This window comes from Alligator sinensis, unplaced genomic scaffold (genome assembly GCF_000455745.1).
Source record: "Alligator sinensis unplaced genomic scaffold, ASM45574v1 scaffold602_1, whole genome shotgun sequence".
In the NCBI taxonomy this organism is placed as follows: Eukaryota; Metazoa; Chordata; order Crocodylia; family Alligatoridae; genus Alligator; species Alligator sinensis.
In genome coordinates this window covers 2,733,516-2,754,689 of record NW_005841976.1, presented here as the reverse complement: position 1 = coordinate 2,754,689, position 21,174 = coordinate 2,733,516, and the positions used below count along the sequence as shown (strand labels likewise).

Sequence of the window (21,174 nt, the reverse complement as noted above, 5' to 3'; positions counted from 1 at the left end):
TTCCCAAAAAAAAAATGTAAAAAAAAAAAAAAAAAAAAAAAAAAAAATTATATATATATATTTTTTAAAGAATACAGTTCCAAAAACTACCACAAAAATACTATAACCAATACAGGGCTTAATTCTGCTTGAAACTAAATGCACAATGAAGACATCTTACTGATGGTGAGAAGATCAAAGTTTTATTTAGGTTCTTATCTTCTTTCATGGTTACTGAAAAGAATCTGGAATGGAGAACAGCCATGTTTATGAACTAGAGCAAGCTATAAATGGGGCATTGGAGTGCTACTTTCACAAAAGAAAGTCAAAACATAAATGGGTAGAGGGATTATAACAGTTAGTAGCGAGTAAAAGGGCACCTGAAACAGGCCAATGGTACCTCAGGAAGTCTTCATAATAATACAGAAGAGAGGTCAGACACTGCACTACAAGTGCCCTCTTGTAGGAAAAGTACAGAGAACAAAGAAGGAAAAGCAGGCGTTAAAAACACAGGTGCCCAGGGTGGAGGAGAGAGATTAAATCAACCCACTGGTCTGAGATGAAAAGCAGCAGAAGCTGCTACTGAACAGAGAATGGGAGCCCTAAGCCTGGCATTTTATTAACTTGTTTGGAGAAGCAACTGAAAATAGACTCTCAAAAAAGTTACCAAGGCATAACTGAATGTAAGAGAGACAGTTGTATGGGAAGTGAACCTGGTTTGCATTTGGGCCCTAACGTTTTGAATAGAGCAGTGGCGCTCAACCCCTGTGGTCCAGATTTGACCTGTGGAGCTCCACAACAGTCCAGAAGTTTGGCAGCAGGGGAGCAGCGACAGCGTTAATTGTCATTCCTGTGCTGCCAGATTTCCAGACCTGTGGGGAGCCCCATGGGCCAGATAACGTAGCCCTGTGTGAAGAAGCAGAGCAGTGCACGGCTAGATCAGGCCAGACTGACTAACCCCAAGCACCTACCCTACACAGACCAACCCCATGCCACTCACCTGGCCTACAGGGCCAGAAGGACAGGCTTTCTCTCTATTCTGGTGGAGCCTGTCACCCACACTCACTGGCTAAAAGTATGCATTTAGTTGCTGAAATAGCAGAGATTTATTTTTTGATAAATTTTATTTCTTTTAAAGAAGGATTTAGCTCTTTTTGTTCTTTCTTGTAAGGAGAAAACCTGAGAAACGGAGTTACAAACAAGCTGAAGAACTAGCACAGGTTCCTTGTTTCAGGAGAGTCGGAGATTTGGTGAGAAGGGGGGACAGTGAGAAGTGACCTCAGCTGCAACTTCTCTCTTGTAACCTTCTTTTTCTTTAAATGTTTTTACTACAATGTTTACTGGCTGGAATTTATTAGACAAGTCAGGAACTGAGATGTCAACAATGGAAGTGAGACATGTCCAAAGACAGGATGTGATCAGCTAAAATTTTTTAAACGGCAAGTGCTTGTTTTCTTGCTCTGCATCAGTAAAACACTCACCTTTAGGTTAACTTTTTAGAAAGCCTCTAAATAGGAACCGAAATACAGTGAGTGAAAATACAAGCACATATTAGCTTTTTAAAATCTTGCTCCCAGCTCTGCTATAGAACTGATCTATAAGTGAATCAATAATCCATGCAAATAATCCACTAAATTTCAGTGCAAGAAAGTGGATATACTTGAATGGAAACTGGTCTAAATAAGAAAATTATCTGTCAGCCCAACACCTAGAACTTTTACTCTGTCATACAACTCACCGACTAAGGAAGAGACTTTGAAGTAAGAGCATTTAGTCTTATGCACTTAGATGAATTACATTCCTAATTTCAAAATTCCACAGACCTCTTCTAATAAAAAGGATTACAAAATCTGCTTTTCAAGATTGTCTTTTTTGAAGTATATATAAGACACTTAAGTGCCAGACTTTTAATTCTATCATCTAAAAATGTATACTGTATTTACTAATACAATCCCCCCCCCACCACCCCCAGGAGGTGGGGGGGGGAAGCCCCTCATTTTATATTTGCGTATGAGGAAACCTCATTAAATACACTGTCCATCATTAAACTGCTGCCAAAACCAGCATGTGCTCAGTTGTTCTCCATGACTACGAGGTTGATTTAAATGCAGCCAACACCAAGCATGACTATAAAACGTGGCCCATATTAGGCAGACATGCCAATGCGAACCTGTCACAAGGGTAAGTTAGTGCAGTCCATCTAAATAAAATACATAGTAGTGCCAACTGCAGTCATGGTGAGTCACTACACTGAATACATTTTGACTTCCTGTTCCTGTTCTCCATGACTACGAGGTTGATTTAAATGCAGCCAACACCAAGCATGACTATAAAACGTGGCCCATATTAGGCAGACATGCCAATGCGAACCTGTCACAAGGGTAAGTTAGTGCAGTCCATCTAAATAAAATACATAGTAGTGCCAACTGCAGTCATGGTGAGTCACTACACTGAATACATTTCGACTTCCTGTTCACTCCCCCAGCCGAGCTACACCCTTTTCCCATTTCCAGTTACTTGTTTCTTCACCAGTCTTAAGTGTCTGGGAAACATACTTGGGGCCCCATTTGAGTTCACCCAAAATTCCTTGCCCCCTCTCTCAGCACATGATTAGTGTGGCCTTGCCCTCCATGAGGTGGAGTTGGACAAGGTTGCTGTGCAACTCACCTGCATATACATTTTTGGAGGATCCCAGGACTCATGACTGAAACCAGGCTTTCTTGTCATGAGTCGGGGCCTAATAAGCAGAGACACAGAGACACACACAGACACAGAGACACACACACTGAGCAGTGTTGAGCTGTGGGGTCACCATGACTTGAAACACTGTTGACTCTACTGGGGCCCAGTTCAATGAGGTATATGGTAAATCATGAACTTTTTGGCTTTAGGCCAATATCATGCCCATTTAGCACTATATAGAAGTAGCTACAAAAGTTCTGCTTAGGAGTGTGTTTATGGAGTACCTGTGCTAAAACTTGCAGCAGTTTCAAGATCAGCTCATCCAGAAGTGATATCTTTTGCTAAGTCTATGGGTACCTGTAGTAAATTGCCTATATGTGAATTATTACAGTTATGTTTATTTTAAAGGTCAGATTTGCCCCTCACTTCCATGTGCACAGGGTGAGTAGGGTCTGACAGTAAAGAGGGGAAGAAGGGGCTGTTGGGGGAAGAAGCTGGGGAGGACAGAGAGTAAGAGGGCTACTTGACCCCAGATTTATTTTCCCTGCTGTAGCAGTAGGAGGGGGACAAATCAGACAAAGCTCCAATAATTAGATTCTATACCTGGAAAATTATAACAAATTTATAAGTTTTCAGATATAGAATCTAATTACTGGGGGAACATCTTATATTCACAATCGAATTACTTTCAAGTAAATATGACAATCCCCATCCTCCATTTGCAAGGGCCTTTTGTGTGCGTGTACGCAAGAAGAAAAAAAAAAGTCCATCAGTATATTCAAAGATTACTTCAAGCTCCATTTTGGTATTAAACAGAGTGCTCATAAAACTCTTGAAAGCATCAATCAAGATTCCATTATTTTGGAAGTATAGAAATGTGTTTTTGCTCAACTAAATCTCAAATTTAGTCAAAGCAGAAGTTCTTTTTTAATATCCAGATAGTTCAAGACAGACAACTGCCTGGGGCAAAGCTAGTGCTACTTACAGCATCTTTTTTAGTCCATACATGTGTTCCTGTTGTGCATCCTTCTTGAGACAAAAATGTATTAAAATCAGAAGTTTTTCGCTTACAGCAGCTCCAGTACTTCATCCTGTCAGTTTAAAGAGAAAAAAAAAAACAAACAAACCAAGTATTTATAATCTTACTACTATAAACAATTTTAAAAACAAAGTCATTCTTTTTGATACCTCAATAAACTTGAAAAGCTACTTTAGTATCTGCTACAGAATGCAACTAGGAAGAGCAGCTGCCTATGATTTAAGGAAAAACTTTATTAATCACATAATACTTACCCTTCGTGAAATATAGGTACACCAGAATGGTATATACATATCTCTTCTGTGCTCTGTGGTCCTTCAAATCTCTGATGAAATATAATATATTTTTTAAAAGATTACTTTTTTCAAATACTAAGCTTTAACAAGCATTTAATTAGCAAAGCAGACTAAGTTCATTTAATATCCCTGGTATACTGGCTACGTAATCAACTATTTCTGAAGTAAACCAAGAATGGTCATTTTACAAGAGGCAGAAAAAGCTCAACTAAAGATTTTCATGCAATGTTCACCTGAAATTCATGCTTAAAAGCCATTCTTCAAATAGTCTACCAACATGATCTGGAGGCTATCAATATTACTGTACATAATGGCTGATCTGGCCCTTCTTACAAAGCAATCTAGAACTCTTCAATTTTGTATTTAAATAACTATAGGTGAATGAATAACTACAAACAACTTGAAAGCTGCAAGTTTAAGATGGTCACACATACATAGGTCAATGCCTTAGATGCACAATAGCAAAAATTTACTGGTAACTTTGGGGGTTCTTAACTCACCTAACAAGGCTACAATAATCTAGTGAAATGTGCTGCTACCTTTGCTTTCACCAGAGCATCAGAAGCAAAGAACAAAAGCTGTTGACACTCAAGTACACCATTTATTTCTACTCAAACATTCCCCTCTGTTCAATACAAGGTTATCAGAGAAAGAGAGAGCCAGTTTGGTTGATAATCAATGAAGAAAAAAGTTTTGTAATCAATTACAATCCTAACATGTATTTGATTACTTGCTTAGTGGTTCTTTCAGTAAGAAAGAGACCGGTGCATGTTTCATAGATTCAACAGATCTTCATTAGTGGCCAAAAGTAATGCAAAGTGCTTATAAATAGTCTGAGAAATAGTTGGAGGCCCTCCCATTATTCATACTTTAGTCCAACAGTTGGAGTTATTAAAGCTGTTCAAACTGCGAGTCCCAATATGCATTTATGAACAGCTTCTACAGTGCTCCTGATCACATCAAGAAGCACATCCTGCCCACCTGTTCCTGCTGTGCAGGTCGCAAACCTGGAAATGAGATGGCAAAGCCATGCTGAAGTCACCTGCTGCTGCTGCTATTGTGATCTGTTTCTGGTGTGCTTGAGAGTAGCAGGGTAGTTTCACTGCCTTATTCCAGGTTGGGACATAAGTGGGAGCAGGGCATGCTTCTTAATGGCACTCTCAGGAACCCTGCATAAACAGTAGAGACATGCCCTAAAATTGTTAGTTTTGGACTCAACAGTGGCCCTTGATCTTGAGTTTACTGTACTGACAAAGAAGAGCATCTTACATTTTCTGGCCTTAAAACCATGTTGCAAGGTGCCTATTTATTTATGAACTTTGTGCCATCTTGGAATTGCTTGGGAGGTTTTTTTTTTTTTTTTAAATGAACTTCAAAATCCTGAACAGTTCATTTATTCAGAATTCAGTTCATGTACTTAGAGTAAGTAAAACTAACCTTTGAGCAGCCTCCATTTTTACATGCAGTCCCAATCTTGATTTCATCACTGTCCTCTTCTGTGAAAACGTGATATAAATAAAAACAGAGCTACAGTAAATTTCTCAGGTGCTGAGTTCTCTTGAATTCAAGTAAAAATAAAGGCTAGTATCTGACAGACCCTTCCAAAAAGAACTAGGAAGTGAAAAAAATGGCTCCCATTTTTGGTGTGCTATACAGAAATCCATAAAAAAAATGCATACAAAACTGCTTTCTCCATGTGCTGTAAACAGGAGAGAAGATCAGGAAATGACTTTCAGCAAAAGAACACTGTGTGCTAGGAGGTGGTATCAGACACTGGAACCAATCTGAAACGCATTTCTTTCTTGGTATTTATTTTTCCTTTACCAATATGGAATACTGCTTGCCGCCATCCTGCTTTTCTCCTCTCCAAAACTGATGGTCTTCCATAAACACAGACTGCTTTTTTATTTATGTTTACAACTTATCTAGAAACTTAACAAAAATAACTATTACAAAAAAAAATAGTATCTAGCACATTTAGGTACATCCATTACTAACATTTTAAGGTAAAGCTATGATATAGTATATTTTGATTATTTAATATAGTCTTCCCTTTTTAATGTCTCCTTTCATATCTTGCATTCACTTTAATTGAATCTCATTACTGGTTTAACTGGACATATTGATTACAGACACTGACTGCTAACCAAGCTGGCTGTCACATGGGTCAAAGTTATTCCTGTGGTCACTCAGAAACAGGCTTTGGGGTCCTTTGCTTCACTACACTTCTGCAGCCTGGCCTAGGAACTTCTGCAGCTTGGCCCTTGAAATTAGCCAAAACTTACCATACATTCATGTTTCATGTCTAAGTTCAGAATCTGGGGTATGGGATTCCGCATTTAGTTTTGTAACCTTTGAGCTAGAGACAATCCATCACTTAAGTAAATGTATTCTGGCATCCCATTGAGCTTTGTTAGGCTGTTTTACCTTTTTTTTTTTCGTCATTCTCTGATGACAGTTTCAGTTTATCTAGCGCCTGTTTCAGGGAAGCTGATACTTTCAGCTGTAAGTTTGTCATTGGTTCATCTGGGCTGGAAAAAAAAATTGAATGCATTCATATTGTCTTGGTTAAAAATAAATGATGGAAGAAAGATAAAATTACATTAAGCCTTGTACAGTGTAGAAGAGTATTCTCCTCAGATTTCAGTTTACAGCATATCAGTTTAAAATCAGAGAATTTAATATAGGGATTCTCAACTAGGATGTCACAACACAGGTGTCACTGTGACAATAGCCAGGTAAAACTGCCCTGCCTATGGGCAGGGTTGCAGCATGTGCATACTCCTCCTGCATTAGGATTCTCCAATTAGCCTAAAATAAGCAGGAAAGCTGGCTTGGGCTGCAACTTTCCCTGGCCCAGCATCTCCACTCCTCATTCTCAGAAACAGAAGTGCATGGGACAGTTCCACCTGTGCAGTGTGGTCCGGGGCTGCAGCACAAACAGCCTCTCCTGCCTACTTTACACCGATCAGAGAATGGTAATGCAGGAAAACCAAATATGCCACAGCTCTCTCCCTGGTTTGACTGTGTAGCACCTCGCAGAGAAACACTGACATAGGGATGTAAAAGTTTAAACATTTAAATGACAATTATATCTATATCGGTAATACGTTACCAGTTAACATTTAGCACAGGGTACGGTCTGGAGGGGAAGGAAAGTGATTTTGCCTCAGGAACAAGAAGGCAGCAGGAGAGGCAGCAGAAAGGAAGGGAGGCAAGGAGGTAGGAGCGAGGAGGATAGGAGAGGTAGGGGTGTGGGGGGACTAGTCAGGACTAGTCCCATAGCCTATAAGTTAAAGAGGAAAACAGAGGAAAACCTAATGACTCTGCTTGAAGTAATTAATTAATATTTTAATCAATTAATGCTCTAACCAAGTAATGTTTAGGTAATTAATGCTAATGCTGTATCATTTAATTAATATTGAATTAATTGATGTTTTAATTAATCAACTCTGTCAAGCAATTAGCTGCTTATTCACAGGTGCCCCCTCCCTCCCAGCAAGGGGGCTGGGAATGCCTCTGCATGCCTCTGGTTTATGTGGGCTGTGTTGTCTTGCAAGGCTTGCCAGGGCCTCCTCCCTACCCTGTCAAAGGCCCCAGGGAGTGGCTCCCAGCAGAAGCAGCAGCAGCAATGTCTAAACTGCTTGGCTATCGGTTACATGGATAATTTTTTTAACAATATTTACATCCTTACACCAAGGTAAGTTGAACACAACAGTGGTTCTCAATCAGGGATGCTGCCACTTTCCAAACAAGTTTCAGAGTCAGGGCACCCCTCCACAGAAGTGGAGAACCACTGATATAACAGGACCACAACCAATTGCACAATTGTATATAATCCACCTTTATGGTAGATAAAAAACAACCCACAGGTATATTAGACAAAAAGTAGGGATGAAATTGCTCTGAGGAACACTAGGCTTTCACACCTGGGTATCAATGGGAAAGCCATGTGAAGTTATGTATTTCATGTCTTCCGTTTATGCTATATGCCAACCATCATCTCATTAGAAATCAAAAGAAATGCCACCCACAGGCAGGTTATTGCTCAAGTGATTACAATGGTGTTTTTTCCTTTAAAAGACAGTGCAGCCACCCCTGTCAGTCATGGTAATGGATTGCCTGATGTAACACGCAGTTCCTCTAGAAAAGTATAACTTCCTAATGCAGACCTTAACATTGCCTGTGGGTTGTGTTGGGGCCACTGAAGAACTCAAGAGTACAGTAGTTAACTACATTCCTGTCGAGGGTACACTAAATGGGAAAGGTAACAGCAGTACTCACAGCCACAGGGGCTCAAGAGTTTGCCAGGCTGAATAAACAGGACAAAACCCATACAACCCTAAATAAGGGGACCTCTCCTTGTACCATTTATCATTGCAGCAATTATCTCATGTAATATAAACCAGCACTTCATCCTCATCATTCATGCCTTCAACCCAGAGGCGCACAATCTCCTTGAAAGTGTCTTTTCTTGCCTTACATGAATTGAGAAATAGGAAGTCAAGGAGACAACAATCACTCTTTCAAAAGTCTCCTCATCCCTCTTATTGCAATTTTCCCCTCTTCTCTTCTCCCTCTACATCAGGGGTCAGCAACGTTTTTGGGCAAAGTGCCAAAAGCACCTGTAACCTTGACTTGTAAGATGGTAGTGTGCCAGGGGTGGATGGTAGGGGAGTTGAGGGGCCCAATCCTTACTGTGGCAGTACAACTTCAGCCCCTTCCCCACTGTCTGCCCCAAGGTGCATGCGCCAAGCAAAATTCCTTTGCATGTCATGCTCTGGCACCTGTGCCAGGGGTTGCCTACTACTGCTCTACATCTTATCTCTGGGTAAAATTATCTGCAAATACAAATTCAACTACCACCTCTGTGTAACCACTCACAGACCTAACTCTAGTTCAGTGGTCTGCAGTCTAAGGCCTGCAGGCTGGATCTGGCCCATAGAGCCACTGGATCCAGCCTGTGGAATGAGGGTTTCAGCATCAGGGGGCTTTGCCTGCAGCACTCCAGCTGTGCAAGAGAGGAGGCAGCAACAACAGCTGGGCTCTAGCACTAGCCCGGGGCCACGCCATTTGGGGAGGAATTCTGCTGCAGAAGGGTTGTGGCACCAGTGACGAGTAATGGGGTATGATGTTGTGTGCTTCCAGGGGGACGTTGATGAAAAACAAAACAAAAAAATAAATAAATAAAATCTATGCAGCATTGGTCAGGCTGCAGCTGGAGTATTGATTCCAGTTTTGGGCACCACACTTCAGGAGGGATGTGGATGGCCTGGAAAGGCTTCAGAGGAGGGCTACTCATATTGTTAAAGGCGTACAGAAAACACTCTTATGTGGACTGACGGGAAGACCTGAACCTCTTCAGCCTCTGCAAGAGGCAGCTGAGAGGTGATCAGCAAGAAACAGGGGATACGATGTTTACCAGGGCGCCCGTCGGGGTAGATAAAAATAATGGCCACAAACTGAAAGAGAGCAAATTCAGACTGGACATCAGGAAAAAAATGTTTACTGTGAGGGTTGCCAAAATATGGAATATGCTTCCAAGGGAGGTGGTGCTGTCCTCTTCCTTGGAGGTATTTAAAAGGAGATTGGTTAAACACGTGGCTGGGGTCATCTGACCCCAGCACTCTTTTCTGCCATGGGCAGGGGCTTGGAATCGATGATCTAATAGGTCCCTTCTGACCCTAACATCTATGAAAACATGAAATAAAATGACTTGTCTTCACTTTTATGGTCATTCTAACAACATCCTCACCCTATTCACCAACTTCTCTCATTCACTATTCAAATGTTAACCCTCCACCCCCACAACAGTTCCACAATACCAGCTCTACTGCCACCTGTTAAAATGTCAAGCAAGCTACTCTGTGCTTTCTCCATATGATACTCCTCACTTAACTGAAGCTTTGTGTAAACCTCTGCAAAAATATTTCATTAGTCTCCTTGAATCTCTCTCACCTATGAAAAACTTATGCCAAAATTAGGCGAAGACCACTGCTCAAGTTGCAAAACATTTTCTCATTGTTTCCTTTTACCCATCTGTATGTAGCTGATGTCTCTTGCTCATAGCTGAATGGTAAACTATTCTCTGACTCTTGGTTATCTTTATACATACTGAATGTCCTAAAGTTATTCTAAAAAAACTCTCCAAACTGGCTTCCATACCTTATGGTTCACTGAACCTGCTTTTAGTAAAGTCTCCTAGTCAACATGCTCTCTGGGCCACTGTTCTGTGATTGGATACTGTCTAGAACAGGGGCTCCTGGTCCTTGACTAGGGCTCCTAGAAGCCCTAAAAAACCAAAAGTAATGAAATAAAGAGCATGAAACGATTGCCTCATCTAAAGGCAATGTATATAATATCAGAAAAGAACAGGAGAAAACCAAGTATGAAAATGCCATACATGATCTCACAAGGATTTTGGAATCTATGGTTCACAGGAGAAGGAGCCAAAAGTTTAAGGGCAATTTAGATTAGGGTCTTATCACATGATGTGGTAAAGCAGCTTTATTTCTTGTGGCAAAATATTAGTTCCAAATTATAATGGCCTAAGATGTTCAATTTGCAATTAAGTTTAAGATATCTAGAAGTACAAATGTGAGACTGGCAAAAAGAAATTGTATAGTTTTGTATAGCTATGTCAGTATGGCTTTGCTAGCAGTGCTACACTATTGTTACAAGATTCTACGCTAGCACTTGCCTGTATAATGACAATGTTGAAGTATTTTGTGTGAATCAAATTTCTGCAGAAGAGTTATTAACTGAGCTTCTTTACCATTCATATTTGAGGTCAGTTCAGATAGAAGTTACAGACAACTGCAATACTGTTGCCAGAAATTCTATCAAGACATCTTGTGCAAGTTAGTTTTAAAATAGCCTGGATATTTCTACAGCATCTGCAATATAGACGAAACCTAAAAATGTATCTAAAGATTTTATACTTTTGCAATACCCAAGTAACTTTTACACAAATTGATAGCAGCAATAAATCAGCACAAGTTGTAATACCCCGTCTCCTTCAAATGAAAACAAACCTGGTACAAATGCTTTTTTTTCCCCCATGTACTGTACCTTGGCCGCTTAATTGTTTCCACTGGCTTTGGTGCCTGAATTATGTGCTCCTGAAATTTAGGTTTCAGTTCAGCTAATTCCTTTCGTTCAGAGGTAGTTTTGACTTCAGGTTTAACAGGTTCAGGGGGTTTCTCACTATTATGGAAACCCTTTGTACACCCCTGTCATTGAAGAAAAAAAAAAAAAACACCCCAGAATGTGTTTTAATATGGAAATAAATACAACTTTTCATGCACAGTCCAAAAATAAGCTATGAATCAACACATTTTGACCCTCATCCTCTACCTTACCTCACTTTCTAGAATAGTGTGTGTTGTGCCACTTTTGTTTTAGGCCAAGGCCTGGAAGGGGATCCTTATCACTACCCTTCATTATATTATGGTATTTTCTTACCTACTACACAGCCCCAATAAAAAATACATCTTGTTTTTTTAAAGGCAGAATGTAGAAAAGCAAGATTTTTCCAGTCAGGGCCAACTGTGTGACAAAAAGTCCTTCTGGAAAGAGTGCCCATGCCCAGGAAGTGTGGCATACCAGGAAATGGCCTGAGTAAAGCAGCAAAAATTTTCTGGTGTGGCAGGAAAGCAACGAAGCCAGACCTCTGATTGTTGCAAGGGCAGTTGTAAAACTTACTTATTTACTGTCTATTACGTTATTCAACACTTATCTAGTGAAGAAAAATAAAATCAGGTCCCCCACTTAAGACACTTGATTTGGGGCTAGGAGGGCAGAAAGTGTGTATGATATGCAAGAAAAATATGGTAATTCAAGCCATATTTTGACAGCATTAAGCAAAAAACTTTTGAAGCCTGGAAATTGAGACTTCACATCTGAATAGTCCACGAGACAAGCTTGCCCTTGAAAGATCTGATTACAAAAAGGGTATTTTTTGGGGGGTGGGGTTAGTGTTTTTCCATTTAAAACTTGCTTAGGTGGTACTATGCATGTCTTCACATCTATTTCTGATAGATAAAAACATGTTTCCTTACACACCTGCAATGATTATTTTAAAAGTCAGAAGCCAGTACATACCACAATACTCAAGAAATCAGAAAAATCTGTTGTTCTTCTTTTACAGCATGACCAACCCTGTAAAATTTTGAATAAAAATAATGAAATAGACATGAACATCTCATCCAGTAGAAGCAGAAGGTTAATGATAATCCTTGGAAGCATGTCCTTAAGTTCAAAATATTCTCCCTTCGTTTAGCAATTGTTAATATCTCTATGTTATAGGATTCCTATAGCCATCATTGCTTAGAAACAGTTTACCAACTGAAAGTGCAGACTAAGGAGGACAGTCAAAAAATATCATTATTTTGGTCACCCATTATCTCAGAGGTTGGTCTCATCTGCTGCTACAATGGACAATGACCCCATTTTTCAGAGTGAAGATAGAAATGTCTTCCTGACTACTGATTGTAACTGCTCTGTTTAAATCAAATTAGTTCTCTCTTGTTCAATGTCATCTTTGCTTTGGACAGTTATCCATCCAAGTTATAAAAACTCACAATCAATTTCTAATGCTATACTAGCAGTTTAGCTACTGATGAATCAGTTCTTAACACAACATGTAATAAGTCTGAGAATTCAGAATTTTTAATGTGTTATTAAAGATAAGTTTGACTAACATAATTAAATTACACTAAAAAGGTAAGAGAAGGAATACCTGCTTTATTTGTACTACTCCAGAAGGGTGTCCATAGATCCTCTAATTCAGTGGGGGCCAAGCTTTTTTGGCAGGCATGGCAAAAAATTAGTCCTGAGCCCTTCCCGAGTGCCACTTCAATCCCATTCCTCTACCGGATTTCCTGCTCTGCTTTCTGCCCCATCTCCTTCATGATCTGCTGTGAGCCAGACACAGAAGCTGCCTGTACCACTTATGACTCTCATGTTGTAGACTGGCCAACCATTCTCTAACTGTTCACCCTTTCACATGCATTAAATCTGAATGAACTGGACATTGTTTGAATTACTTAGAACAGGTAGTAGAAGTAAGAGAGCCTTAGAGTTGTGTGTAGGCACAAACTCGGGACCCCATTAAGACATCCACTGCACTTAATCACCGGGGCTTGGGGACATACAAAGCAGAAGCTAGTGGATGGGGCTCGATTTTCAGCAGCAGCTGCAGGCCCTTACATTTCTTTTGAATTTTTGGATAAAAGCCATTCCCAGGATTTCTGGCGAAATCTCACAGTTAGGGCATGTTATACACTTTTAATTATTAACAGACTTGAAAAATATTCACGTTTCTACAGCAAACCACTAACAAAGGCCTGAAAGAGCCTTCCATTATCTATATCCTTTCACATTTACCTTTAAAGCATCGTGAAAGACTGGTACACCTGGATGATATGTACATGAATCTGGAAGAGAAGAACACTGTTAGAAAATGCAAATACAAAAGACTGCAACTACTTTACTAATCACCATTGCACTTAAAGCTTCAAACTCCCCCTGAGCAACACAAGGGACCATGTGGGTCAGAGTCTGCAAGAGCAGGGAACTGGACATCATAGCATATATTCCCTTCATAAATGTACTGAACTCCATTCTAAAAGTAGTTAGATTTTATGCCTCCACTATTCCCATGGGAAGGTTAAGAGACTGCTATCCAATGGTTAGAAACCCTCTTCTAATTTCCTGCCCAAATTTATTCATGGATAAGAATTAGCCATTTGTTATTATGCCAACATTCTCCATTACCTTAAAGAGCACTTCCTTCCCTGTTTACCATCATGTTTTTATAGAGAGCAACTATTTCCCCTCAGCCTCTGTCTCGATAACTGAGACAGACAGACAGTTGTTTAGGATCAAGAACTGCTAAGGCTTATGAATATAAATAGAATATCTCAGACAAACTATACAAAATGAAAAACACCCTCTTTCCTTGTCCCCAGAAAAGATTTAAGAATAAATAAAATCCATGAAGACAGGATGGTCCAGGTGAGAGGCAACAACTAAATCAACCTTAAAAACTAATGGTGATAGACAAGAAAAGCAAGTGGTTATGAAATAAAGCACCTGACTTCAATATTCTGTGCAGTTAATTCCTACTAAGCAAGAAAAAGTAGAGGCAGCATACAGACCTTAGCGGGGAAAAATATATCCCTCATGGATTTTCCCTTTCTTGTTTGTCTAATGTCCAAGCCCACAAATATTCCACCCCCCCCCCCAAAAAATATAGGGCTGGAAGAGACCCCAAGAGGTCATCTGATCCCACACCTTGCTAAAGATAGGATCATCTCAGTCTCAACCATCTCATTCAAGTGACTGTGCAACCTGCTCCTCAAAACTGCAAAGGATGGAGAGTCCACAATCTCTTTAGATCAGTAGTTTTCAACCGGTGGTCTGTGGACCCCTGGGGGTCCACTGACTATGTCTAAGGGGTCTGCAAAAGTGGATTATGATCAATCAAAAGTATGTGAACACCCACACTTATAATTCAAAGAGATTCACATCTGCATTAGAAATTTTTAGGGGTCTGCAACTGAAAGAAGGCTGAAAGCCACTGCTCTAGATAAATCATTTAATTGTTGACCCACCCGCAGAGTGAGCGAGTTAGTTCTCTCCAGCCTTAATTTCTCTTGGTGCAATTTACAACTTACTACTCATCCTATCCCTGTGACCACAGAAAAGTCCTCTTGATAACCACCCTTCATATGTTTTGAAGATTTATCAAAATTTCCCTTCAGTCTTCTCTACACCAAATAGTCTCAACTTTTCAAAGTTTTTCATAAAGTATGTTTCCCAGACCTCTAATCACTGTTGTTGCTCTGCACTAGACTCTTTAATTAGTCCACACTTTTCCCGAAGAGTGGCGTACAAAACTGGACACAGTACTCCAAGAGAGGCCTCACCAGTGCCAGAGAGCAGCCTAATCACTTCCTTTGATTGTAAATACAATCTTGATAATACAATTCAGTATGCTATTGGCTTTTTTGTAGCAAGAATGCACTTGACTCGCCTTCATCTTGTGATCCACTGCAACCCTCAGGTCCTTTTTAGCAGTACTGCAGCCTAACCAATTGTTCACTAATCTGTATTTGTACATGTTATTGTCCATCCTAAATGCATACCTTTTGACTTATACTTACTAAATTTCGTTTGATAATTTCAGATGATTTCTCCAATTTATCTAGGCTACTCTGAATCCAAATTCTACCTAATCTATTATATGTGGCTAATCTTGCCAGCATGTTTGCAGGACTGACCCCTTAGACTGTAAGCTCTTTGGCTACAAATTGATGTCACATTTCTCCAGGGATGAGCTCCCAGGAAAAAAATGCTATCATTCAGACATTCGTGTCCACTGTCCTAGGAAAAATCTTTAAAAGCTTCACAGGTTAAGTATTAACCATTTATCCCAGGACACTACAAAGTATGTCTGAATTGTCATACCAGGAATACATAATTGAATCAATAGCAGAAAATAGGGAAACTGCATTCAGTCATCCCTTAAACCCCCAATTAGAAGGGTGCTGTGCATGCACCAATCCCAGGATTTTTCTATTCCAGGACAGACAGAGGCACAACTTGCCCTGGGACAAATACACCATCTGTTCCTAGCCTTTCGGGCACAGGCCTGTCTTCTCAAGCATTTGTGAAACATTAGCACATACATTTGCCCTATAAAAATCATGCTGTAATACAGGTGCACAATGCATGAAGTCTGAATGAAAACAGAGGTCATGACTCAACCCAAAGAATTTACTCTAAGACACCAACCCTATAATCAGGCCCTTGGGGATTACAGACCCATGAGCCTACACCAAACCCGCCCTTAACTTCAGGTACTTCATGGTAGCGAATCCTACACTGCAGGGGGAACATGACATCAGAAAAGAGGTGTGGGGAGAACTAAAGCAACAACATTAAGAGGTGGCTGTTTTGCATTAGACAAGCTATGATACTCAAGTGTTAAGCCAAAAATAGGGGCTTCTATTTGCCTACAATATGTAAATATATCATAATGAGTATGAAGGTAACACTGAGTCACGATGAAAACATTATTCTCATGATCTACACAGTGATAATCCTTAAACCAGAAGGTTTAACAATGTTTGTTATTTCTAGTCCCTCTCATGCATATCTGATTGACAACCCAAAAGCCATTCCATTTTGTCCCATTACTTTTGCACTGAGCCCAAAAAAGCTTGCATTTGATTATGGCATGTTTTCCAGAAAGGCACCCTGTCTTGATCTTGATCTGAATACCACAGAAGAGGGAGAATACAGAGACCATGGAGAATTCATTACTTCCACTGGTTCCTGCTCCAATGGATAATTCTATTCAGTCTGAAATGGATACCCAAACTTCTCCAGCTTCAACCTTTAGCCATTGGCCCTTGTCAGGTCCTCAACTTGATAAAAAAGTTTTTTAGAATCCAAAACCTCAGGCACACGTTATCATCAGGTCACTCTTCTATTTCAATAAACTAAAAGAAAGTGAGCTCTAAGTCTGAACCAAACAAGAGCATTTGTCTCACCAATGCTATGCACTGAGATAAACTCTCACGGCTATTCTTGCATCTTTGTTTATATGCTGAGGGATTACATTATCCCTTGCTTATGTACTCAAGTCAAAATGTTGTGGTCATTAAAGTTAAGAGAGCACAGAAAATACAGAGGATTCAGTCATTAATAAGAGGCACATAAATTCCTTTTTCTTTACTGATTGTGGGGGTGGTGGGGAGGTGAGAGAGACAGAGAAACTTAAGGTCTATCATACATTGACATTGTTCTATGACAGAACGCCTGTACAGCAAGCAGCAATGAGACTCTCTCATATCAGCAATACTGGGAATGATGGATGGTCATAAAATACTCCCATTCAAGTGGAAACACCCTGAAGAGGTGTGCTGGAAGATGCTGGGACTTAAAAGCTAGTTCAACTACGTTTGTCTGAAATGTGTAGGAAAAAAGGGTAACAAAAGAGGATTATACAGAATCATAGAAGGAACAAAAGTTCAGGCTTTTGCAGACAAAGGAAGCTATCTGCAAGTCAGAGAAACAGAAAGGCACAATTTTATAGCAAAGAGATCCTGTTTAACTGTGGGGCCAACCTAGATTAAATAAAACTCACTTGAAGCAGAGAGATATTCCATTATTCAGACAGCCATCAGCTACAAGAGAAGGACCCTAAACACTCTACAGCAGTGATTCTCAACTAGGGCTAGAATGTTATGCAACATCTGCATGTGACATTTCAGAGGCACATGATAGCCTCTGGGTTTAGCTGTAAACCCAATAAGCTCTGGAAACAGGGTGCCTACCCCAAGGATAATCCTCCTCTGAATGTTTATGAGACAGAAGGCCTAATCTCTAGAAGAGCCTTAGATAGACTAGGGCTCAGAATGGTTACTAGATTCTTGGAGGTGCACCAATATATGGGTTACATAATGAATCGGCACTGATAAAAGGAAAATTAACATTATTGGCTATTGACTTTTTTTCACCGGTGTAGCCAATAATATTCATTGATAAATATAATATGCCTTCTGGCCTGGGCCCCCAGAAGCCACGCTGCAAACATGCAAGTGGCCAGGAATGCAGCCAGGCAGTTTGGAGACCAACACCCTGCAGGTAAGTCTGCAGAGGGGAAGGGGCTTGTGGGAGGGCAGATTGAGGCCCTCACAGTGACAGAAGGAATGGGGCAGGGGCTTGGAGTACTGCCCAGACAGGGCAGTGAATAGGACCCCCCCACCGCCGGGTGGGTAGAGGGTGTGTGGCCGACGCAGGGCCCCTGGGGCAAAAGCAGCAGGGCAGAGACCCCCTTGCACTCAGCAAGCAGCCTGCATCTGCCCTCGCCCCACTTGGCTTGGCTCCAGTTAAGAGCATCCCTGGGCTTAAAAACGGTAGCAGTGGTACTTGAACTAAAGCTCATTTGACGAGCTTTAGCTCAAGCATCCCTGCCACCATTTTTAAGTGCCAGGACACTGATCCCCTGGACAAGCCACCAGTGGCTCTGTCCCGCTCCCTGCCCCGGGTCCCATTCACTGACCTGGCTAGGTAGCGCCTCCAGCCCCACTCCCTCCCTCACCATGAGGGCCTCAGTCTGCCCCCACCATGCGCCTTCTCCCCCTCATGCTCCTTCATGCACAGACTTACCTGCAGGAAGCTGCTCTCCACCCTACCCAACTGCATTCCTGTAAGTCAGTTATTGGATCAGTATTGGCTGATATGGCCGGTTAATAATCAGCTATTGGTATCAGCCAAGAAAATCTCTATCAGTGCACCCCTACTAGAAACCAGAGAGTTCTAGGGAAGCTTAAAGCACATGCTTTGGAGCCAGAGACAGCAGTGTAACACATTTCCAACAGAAGAAGCTCAACAAACCTAGAACACAGGAGAAGTCAGGAAAGAATTTCTTCTCTCAGTTTCAAAATCCTTTTCTAATCCTCAGCGCCATCAGCAAAAGCAAGGGACAACATATTCCTGGTGCTTATTGAGGCTATGTCACCATCTCCTGTCAGCTTCTGTCCATCTGACCCTCTTTCATATACATACAATCAGAAAAAATAGGGCTGGAATAGACCGTGAGAGCTTCTCTCTGCTCCCAACTCCCTCCTCAAAGCAGGAGGGAAGCTCTGAGGAGGGAGTTGGGAGTAGAGACAAGCTCTCTTCGTTAAGCCATGTCAAACAAGCAAGCATCCAACCTCCTGTTAGACTGGCAAGGGTGGAGGTTCCACGACTTTTCTAGATAATCTATTCTGATGCTTAACCACTGTCATAGTAAGAAAGTGGTCTTCCTAATATCCAGTTTAAGTTTCCCCTACTGCAATTTAAGATCGTTACTTCTTGCCCTGTCTCTAGAGAGACTTGTCAACCATCCTCTTTACAGCCACCCTTTAAATATCAAAAGACTGTTACAAAACACCCCCTTCTCTCCACTAAATCTCAGTTCTTCCAATTATTTCTCATAAATCACATTTCCCAGACTGCTAATAATTTTTGTTGCTCTCTACTGGATTCTTTTAAAATGTATCTCTATGTTGCTTGAAGTGCAGTGCCCAAAACTGTACACAAGTTAAGTCTCACCAGTGCCAGAGTAGAAAAATCACTTCCGCTGACTTGCAAGTGACACCTTTGTTAATACAACCTAGTACACTATTGTGTTTTTTAAACCATAAACAAGTACTATTAGTCACTTGTCACGCTTAAGGGTCACTGTAGAAAGTAAGCCAACAAGAGACTTTTCAAAATAGCCCAGGGCAATACTGGTTACAACAATTTAGATTATACTTTTAGAGCTTCTGATGTGTCATGGAACCTAAAGCAACAAGCATGCTAAAACAGTCCGTGCATGTTACATATGTATTACATAAACACACAATACTGTATCTAGAACACGTGGAAAAAGCGCTGCATAGTTTTCAAAAAATTATTAACTTGCTCTTCTGTAGTCCCATTAAAAAGGATTTAGTGATCTATAACAAGTTTACACATGGCCAGTGTGAAACATTATCTGGCAATACTGCTAACAATCTGTATGCAACATATATGTCTATGTATGGACTTTGGTGCTTGTTCAACTAACAAATTCACATCATTCAACATATGCCCCAATACTCTATATGCAAGCTCTTGAGTAGTAGCAGCCCATTCTATTTCCCAATGCTCAACTAGAGGGCTCTGACCATGCCAGTGGGCATCTCCAGTGTTCACTGCAGTAGCCAATGATTTTTTTTTTTGTGGTTAAACTAAGCAAACACCATCCAAGAGGCTTACCCTAAGTCAATGGGTGCTTTGAGATCCTTTCACGCAATGTCAGCACTGTTAGGCATGCAATCATGTTTCACAGAATAAAACCAGAGATTTCAAATAGGAATCCATGGTGTTAAATACAGTCTGAGCTGTTGTGTTCTTTCTGAATCCTCTGCACCAGAAGAATTGTTCTGTTTCCTCTAATCAAAAAATGAGCAAAAATTAAGCGCTGGCAGTTTCCGAAGGGATACCGTGAATTTAAGGAGGCTGAGAACCACTGATCTAGGTCAGCAGTTCTCAACCTTTTTTTGTACCAGGACATTGATGGCCAGTCCCAGCCCAGAACCCCTCACTCCCAGCCTGCTGCTCCCAGGCCCCAGCTCCTCAGTATGTGGGGCATGGGGGGGCCCCCCAACAAGCCCCTTGCAAGCTGAAAATCTGCCAGCCTGCATAGGAAAAAAATACAGGGTTTCCCACATTTTTCTCCTTTAAAGGAAAATCCATTTTTAAAAAGTTTGTTCATGACCCTTTCATATATTCTTGTGACCCATGAGTTGAAAAACACTGATCTAGGCCTTCCATTCTACACCTACGCTGGGGGCAGCTCCACCTCCTCCATGTGCTGCTGCCAGGATGCCAATACCTCAGTAAAGCACAGCAGTTCCCAATGTTTTCAGACCCGCACAGAGCCTCCTTGACCCTGTGGCACCCCACAAAGTGCCAGCTCTGAGTTTTCACTCTTTTGAGCCTACAAAAATAAATAAGGAGCAGTCTTCCTGCCGCCAAGAACTCAAAGACACCAGACCTCAAATTTCTGTTGGATATCGACCTTGCGAATCACCTCGCACTGCTAACAGGGTGTAGCACCCCTGAGAGGATCTCAAAGCACCCCCAATGGCCACAAGGTACCCTGCCAGCACTGCCCCAGTGCTGAGGACAGAGGGCTGGTAGGGGAGGCAGAGGGTTGGTTGGTGCATCCAAGGATGCTGAAGAACGGATCCACGCTGCAAAACTGAAGGGAAGGGAACACGAGAATCTCCTGCGGGGCCCAGGACACGCCAGGAAATGTGGGGGAAGAAGGGGGGAAGGGCAGGAAATCTCCAATCTCCCCCCTTGGACAGCCCCCGCACCTAGCCGGAGATCACAGCCCACTCCGGGCATCCACCAGAAATAGGATCAGGAAGCGGGGGTAGGAGGGGAAGCAAGCCAGTTGCCCAGGCAAAAAGACACCCCCGCCCCAAGCAGGACCAGGAGTTGGGGGGGCATGGTTGCCTGGACAACGAGCCTCCCACCCCTGGCAGTGTCCAGGCATAGAACAGTGGGGGAGTGGAGAAGAGTAGAGCGGTTACCCGGGCAACGAGCCCCCCCACCCGACAGTCCGGAGATAAAACATGGGGGGGG

General features: G+C 41.5%; 1 protein-coding gene across 1 annotated transcript in view; it reads right to left on the bottom strand.

The window, feature by feature from the left end:
* The window catches only part of CHORDC1 (cysteine and histidine rich domain containing 1), a 30,788-nt gene that overhangs the window by 9,203 nt on the left and 411 nt on the right, over positions 1 to 21,174 (bottom strand). Inside the window, exons 2-9 of the mRNA XM_025200841.1 lie at positions 13,384 to 13,433; positions 12,100 to 12,156; positions 11,068 to 11,228; positions 6,424 to 6,527; positions 5,434 to 5,492; positions 3,955 to 4,025; positions 3,647 to 3,752; positions 1,279 to 1,292 (exon numbers count right to left, since the gene is read on the bottom strand). Of these exons, the coding sequence (XP_025056626.1) occupies positions 1,279 to 1,292; positions 3,647 to 3,752; positions 3,955 to 4,025; positions 5,434 to 5,492; positions 6,424 to 6,527; positions 11,068 to 11,228; positions 12,100 to 12,156; positions 13,384 to 13,433 (622 nt within the window). The remainder of the gene's footprint in view (positions 1 to 1,278; positions 1,293 to 3,646; positions 3,753 to 3,954; positions 4,026 to 5,433; positions 5,493 to 6,423; positions 6,528 to 11,067; positions 11,229 to 12,099; positions 12,157 to 13,383; positions 13,434 to 21,174) is intronic.